Below are 6771 nucleotides of genomic sequence, written 5' to 3'. Positions count from 1 at the left end.
TATGGGTTACTCCATCTATTTATAGTTTTAGGTTGCTTTCTCCCTAAGCCAAAGTCCAGAATACCTATTTTGGTCTAAGTCGAAATCCTGTGTGTAGCAACATTCTTCGACACTTCGACATCTAATACAACTCGACAAAACTTAAATTATTTCGACACACCCTTGTTCTATCGAGCAACATATTGCTTCAACACAATGAATTCCAATATCAACAACAAGTACTTCACAATAATAATGCAGATCAAAGTAACTGACCAACTGTCTTATAAAAAACATTATCAAGGAAAATCCAGTGGAATAAAACCTAAAAAACGGGGAAAAGGATACAATTTGAATACAAGAAATAATCATTGCTTAACACATGATCCTATAAATTATTTAAACATCTCCATCCCACAACTCTTCCAAGGATTTGTAAGGTCCATTTTCTGATATAAACATTTCTCCTTTTAGGGTTCTGATTTGAGGAATCTGATTGATTTTGTCAGACTCTTCTTGGCTCAATTCCCAATCAAATATTTCAATGTTTTGTTTCATCCTCTCCTTATTGAAGCTTTTCACAATAGCAGGTACCCCATGCTGGTATATCCATCTTAGAATTATCTGCATAATATGTATCCACATTAGAAATATGTAATAGTCATCTCAATATAATAGTATATCTATGTTTTAAAAGCCTTATTAAAACCATAATTGAATAAATATATTTCATATAGTTGTCATTGAATATAGTTTGAATGCTTTGAAATAAAATATGCACCTGGGCTACACTTTTCTTTTTAGCCTCAGCAATTTCATGCAGAATTGGATTATCCATCACTGAAGGGGAACCCCAAGGATCTTTGTATGCTCCTAGTGGTGACCATGCACTCACATGAATTCCTTTATGCTTGCAGAATTCTCTGAGTTTCCCTTGATTCCATGATGGGCTCATTTCCACCTAAGTACAAATAACAATGTGTAACATGAAGATACATCCATGTCTATAATTAGTAGGATGTATTGTATCCAGATGTATTTTTACGTATATGTCTGTATCTGATACGTGTCTGTTAATTTTCCATTTTAAAGTAAAGACGGAAAAAATTTAGTATATTTCATATATATGTGAGAATGAATCAAATCAAATAGTGCGAAAATCTTATACCTGATTAACCGCAGGAGTGATTTTGGCATTTTCTAAAAGTAAGGAGAGTTTTTTGGCTCCAAAGTTGCTAACACCAATAGACTTTGCTAAGCCCAATCTATGACACTCTTCCATAGCTTCCCATACTCCTTTTATGTCGATAGGAATCATATCCTCACTTTTAAAGCCTACAGCATCTTGTTTCAACCTCACTGGCCAATGAATCAAATACAGATCCACATAATCCAACCCAAGATTTCTAAAAAATTTCAACGGAAAAAATGAAAAAAAATAAAATTAGTCAAGTAATAAAATATACAAGCCCAAAAAAAGGAAAAAAATGAAAAGAGAAGAGAATTATGCTTGCTTGAGAGTGGTTTTGAGAGCTGGGAGAACAAGGTCATGGTGAGCATCAGTACACCATAACTTGGAAGTAATAAACAGTTCGTCGCGATTTTTAATGAGGCCTAGCTCTAAAGCTTTTGACACAGCTTGGCCTAGAAGTTCTTCAGTATTATAGAAAGAAGCAGTATCAAAATGTCTGTAGCCAATGTCAATAGCATCAATCAGAGCTGTTGGAGGAGGAGGAGTTGCTGTTCCATATCCTATGGCTGGCATCTTTTCTCCTGAATTTAGTACCACTTCTGGAACATTCTTTGCCGCCATCTTTGTTTTTTGTTGGTATAAAGCACAAGTTTTGCAAAATTCTAAATTTTCTCTTATGAATGTTAACTTTGAAACTTGAGTTGTGACTATAAATAATGTTTTAAGATAAATATTGGGTATTATAGTTATTATATTATTCATCATTGAATATTGAATATTGAATATTCGTTCACTAATGACCAAAGCAATGACAAAAGCTGTTATTGACCTAACATGTATTCAAGTTCCAATTAAATATAGGAGTATATGTATAATTTTATATAGTTTTAAATAGGTTGATAGAGATATAACATGTTTCAACATCAGAGGTATGCAAAATGCCACTACAGATCATCAAGTTTGGAATATTCAGAGATAATATGTTTGACGTTGGCACAGGGCTGTATTACAATTTCAATGACAATAAAATTTGACTATAGAAAAAATATTGTTAAAACCTTTGTTATTGACAATAAAATTTGACTATAGAAAAAATATTGTTAAAACCTTTGTTATTGAAATCAAAAAGAGAAAGAAAATATATTTTGAGATTGCTAAAAATTAAAAAGCTGAAAAGCATGAAGAACATTTGATTTGAACGGTCCGCGGATTTTAGATTTGACCAATTCGATTTAGGAATTTCAGATTTATTTACAACTATTTATGTTATTGATACTACAACTTTTTTGATTTATAAAAAATCGTAAGTAATTATTTGTATATAATTTATTTTTAATAAAAATAAAACCTTCTTCATGATAATTACATTCTGAAACTAAATAATTATATTTCCTGACACTATATTGTATAATGTATGGAATTGGATCCTCGATCGGTAGCCATGCTTTCGATCTATATGTTTGCAGCCTAATAATAAAAAAGAATATTTAATTAGATTGAATATTAAATTTTATGTTGCATATTTTTTAATGATTTTTTTATGATATATCATTAATAGTGATTTATTATATGTTTAGTTTATAATTTTATAAGTTTAGGTTGATTAAAAATAAAAGTTCTAATGTTTTAGAGAGATTGAAAACATATTTTATTTTTAATACATTTTAGAAATATATATGCGTAATGAATCATAATTCGTATTAACAGACGAGTATCTGTACTAAAATTCATTCGAACTCACGAGTTATTATATTTATTGTGCAATTAAAGAAAATAAAAATAAATATATTTTAAATAATGTATGAATCCGAATACGGATAAAACTTATTTTTTTATGTTAGTAATATTCAATTATAAAATTAAAATAATATTTTCAAATAATATATTATTAGTTCATATTTATAAAACTAAATGATTGCATAAATATTTTTATAAATAATGTCAAAACAAATTTAATATTTATACACGGGAAAAGATACGATTGATCTAAATATTTGTATATGTGAAAAAACTATATTTATTCTCCAAATATAAGTAAAAATATGTTTTTCTTTTAAAAATAATACACTTTCTTGGTTAAATAATTTGTCATTCTGCTTTTTCATTCTTATTACATTTTTAAAACATATGCGCGTAACACACCGGTACATGTATGAACGCACGAGTATCCTTATCAGAATTCGTGCGAACCAACGGGTTATTACTTTTTTTGTGCAAGTAAAGAAAATAAAAGTAAATATATTTTATATAATGTATGAATACAAACACGAAAAAAATGTATTTATATTACTAATATATATATATATATATATATATATATATATATATAAATATATAACTAATTGCTCTAGACAGAGTCTGTGGCTGGCCCACCATCAGACAAGGCCCAATCCATCACTATTGTAAGGAAGGCCCAACGAAATAGCCCAAGTTGCCATGACCGTTGTGGAGCTTCTCACCCATGTGCCACTCTAAGGACACGTGGCTAACTGCCCTCTGGAAGAACCTGCCTTCCTCCATCTGATGATCACAGACAGTTGACCTAGAACGTGGACCACGTGTTGGTCACCCTTACCCACGTAGGATCCTGACAGTCTTCAATTTTGGACCGAAGAATTCAGTCCAAGAAGAGATTTTGGCCCAGCGCTGGGCACTATAAATACCCTCTTCACAAGAGGGTCATGTATTTTAATCTTACTCTAACTTTGTACTTGCTCTCTCCCTTCACTTTGAATCTTACTTTGGCATCAAAGTGTCTTGCAGGTACACCCTCTATTTTTAGCACCAACCACAAAAAGCTCAAGTGATTGTAGGCTACTGAAGATTATTTTGATCCCGGTAAGATCACTAATTGATTGCATAAATATTTTTAACAATAATGTCAAAACCAATTTTATATTTACATACGAGAAAATATACAGTTGATCAAAATATTTATATGTATGAAAAAACTATATTTATGCTCTAAATATAAATAAATATATGTTTATATTTTAAAAATAATATATTTTATTGGTTAAACATGTGTCAAAATTAGAATTCGTGCGAACCAACGAGTTATTACATATTTTACAATTAAAGAAAATAAAAATAAATATATTTAAAGTAATATATGAATCCAAACACACAAAAAATGTGTTATTTTTTTAATTATTTATGTTAAAAAAAATATTTTAAAATTATTTTTAATTTAAGATGTCATATTTTTTAAAATAATATATGAAAACTTGAAATATATATTACTGCTCTAAAACAATTTTATTTTTATTTTAAAAATATGTCATTCTTTTAAAAATACTAAATTTTGGTAAAATAATTTGGTTTTTCCTATTTAAATTTTGAAAATAAAAGTGTGCATACCACAACAGTACCTGTGCGAACGCACGAGTATCCCACTAGTTAATTTAGAAATAGTCTAAATTAATATAAAATATATTATAAGATATAATATTTTATTCTAATAATTAATGAGTTGCGTTTTGAGCTTTGTATGTTGTGTTTTAGTAATTTTAAATATGTGTCTCTTTAGTGTTTGACAATGTGACAATCTTAGGATTTATAGGGTTTATCGTATTCTCAAGGGAAAACTTAGAAAGGCAAAGATTTTGTAACACTTTTGTAATTTGAAATTCTGGTATCAGATATGTGATGTCAAATGAGATGTCACGACAGAATATCTGAGCATTTTAACAGTTATGAACATGTTTGATAGCAGCAATAATAAACGTGCAGAAAGTAAATAACACAGCGATATGTTTACCCAATTCGGAACAACCCTACCTACTCTGGGGGCTACCAAGCCAGGGATGAAATCAATATATGATAGTATCAATTCAATGCTAAACAGTCCCAGTTTACACTTCTCACTTAATCACTACCATTCCTATGACTTCTACCTAACACTCACCTAGGTACAAGGTCCTCCTCGAATCCCCTCAATCACAAATCCCTGTGACAAAATAAAAGAAACAAAGAAAACCGGAAGACACTCTTCCAAGACAGCCACTCCTCGATGCTTAAAAGCTTACGAGGATGAAATACTCTACTTGCTTAAAAGCTTCGGAGGTCAAACAACATTCAACACCTACATGTTTGTGAATGTACACATATGGAACTCACAAAAAAATAAGGATTTCTAAAACCCTAAAATAAATAATATCAGTTCCACCTAAAACGAGGTTACAACCCTTCTATTTATAGATATATCTTCGACTGGACTGGGCTTCAAATCTCAGTAATGAGGCTGCCAAAAATCTGCTACTTGTTCTCCAAGAAAATAGATCTTCAATCCAACCTTTCCTATATTGTCTCCAATAATAGAAAGTGTGGAAATCTCTTGATTGAATCAATCTTGGTAAAAATATAAGCTAATTAATTTTTCCGAATATTCGGAGCTGAAACATAAGATTCTTGTAGCAAATAAAACCGCCTGATTCACTTGCCAGATCAGCTCATGCAGTCAGAATGTTATGACATCTTGTTTGACATGTTGAAGACTGAATGCTAGTTCATCTTGCATCTCTTTCAACCTCAGTATGTTTTAGCAAAATGCAAGTCAACCATCAGAGAATCTTCAATCTCCCCATTTGGCACATTTTGGCTAAAACAACCAAATATCCCTGTCAACAAAAATGTAGCAAACGAAAAAATAGGAATAGCAGCAGCTCCCCCTCAAAAGTCATCCATCAGAAAGAACAAGCAGCTCCCCCTCAAACCAACCATCAGAGCCAGCCGCAGTAATTTTTTTTTGGAAAAATAACCTTTTTGGTCCCTTAACTATAGCCCAAGGTACATTTTGGTCCCTTATCTTTAAAAAGTGTCAAAGTGGTCCTTTAATTGTTCAAAAAGGTCCACGTTAGTCCTTTCCGTCCAATTTTTGCTAATGGCGTCAACTTTTCCATGTTGGCATCTGACGTGGCACTGAATCATATTATTATTATTATTAATATTATTACTATTTTATATAATTGAATTGAATTGCCCGAGAAAAATCCCAAATCCAAATTTATATAGGGTTCTTCCTTGTCTCTTAAGAACATCCATGGCAGTAACAGTTTTCCTCCTTGCATGTTCACAATATATGTAACAACATTACGAATCACGTTTTTCTCCTTCCACGACCTGACATTTTTGTGAGAAAATTCGGAGATCTAGATTTTATGAACTGTAAATCAAATACTAAGTGTGAAGAGAAAAGAATGAGATTGGGATATTTATGTATTAGAGATTCAGAGATTAAAGATTCAGAGCAGGAAATTGAGGAGGCAACTAAGTTTTGAATACACATAATTGCAATCCCTTCTATGATTCATGTTCACATTGTTATTGTTGCATTCGCGATTTGAAACAAGATTGGATCCGAAAGGAGATTTGAATCGAGAAAGAGGAAATAACTGATCGGAGATAGAGATGAGAGGGAGTGGGTCGGTGACTGTGGCAAGCTTGTAGTTTACGGCGGCGGGTGAAGGATACGCTCGGAGAAGATGGAGTTTCTCCGACGCCGTTTCATTGAGCGAGTAGAGGGAGGGAGCTTCAAATTAAACTCAAGGGCCACATTAAGGGATAACCCTAATTCCCTTGAGGCCCTCTTTTTATTTGAT

The 6771-nt window shown here is 31.5% G+C and overlaps 1 protein-coding gene across 1 annotated transcript; it reads right to left on the bottom strand.

The window, feature by feature from the left end:
* LOC131602135 (methylecgonone reductase-like) lies at positions 1-1869 on the bottom strand. Its single transcript, XM_058874144.1, has 4 exons — positions 1494-1869; positions 1148-1385; positions 761-940; positions 1-603 (listed from the first exon to the last, which is right to left on the bottom strand). Exons 1-4 carry the CDS (start codon positions 1790-1792, stop codon positions 379-381), a joined length of 942 nt encoding a protein of 313 aa, XP_058730127.1. The 5' UTR covers positions 1793-1869; the 3' UTR covers positions 1-378.
* Between the last annotated feature and the right edge of the window lie 4902 nt (positions 1870-6771).

Source organism: Vicia villosa, linkage group LG5 (genome assembly GCF_029867415.1).
Source record: "Vicia villosa cultivar HV-30 ecotype Madison, WI linkage group LG5, Vvil1.0, whole genome shotgun sequence".
NCBI lineage: Eukaryota > Viridiplantae > Streptophyta > Magnoliopsida > Fabales > Fabaceae > Vicia > Vicia villosa.
The sequence above is the reverse complement of the archived record's forward strand: the minus strand, read 5'-3'. Positions and strand labels throughout refer to the sequence as shown.

Bases quoted from the DNA above. Each gene is read 5' to 3' on its own strand.
- LOC131602135 (XM_058874144.1), bottom strand. From the start codon at position 1,792: ATGGCGGCAAAGAATGTTCCAGAAGTGGTACTAAATTCAGGAGAAAAG. The intron at 1,386-1,493 runs GCAAGCATAATT...GAAATTTTTTAG, and splicing joins GCTCTCAAAACCACTCTCAA to AAATCTTGGGTTGGATTATG. The intron at 941-1,147 runs GTATAAGATTTT...ATTTGTACTTAG, and splicing joins TCACTCCTGCGGTTAATCAG to GTGGAAATGAGCCCATCATG.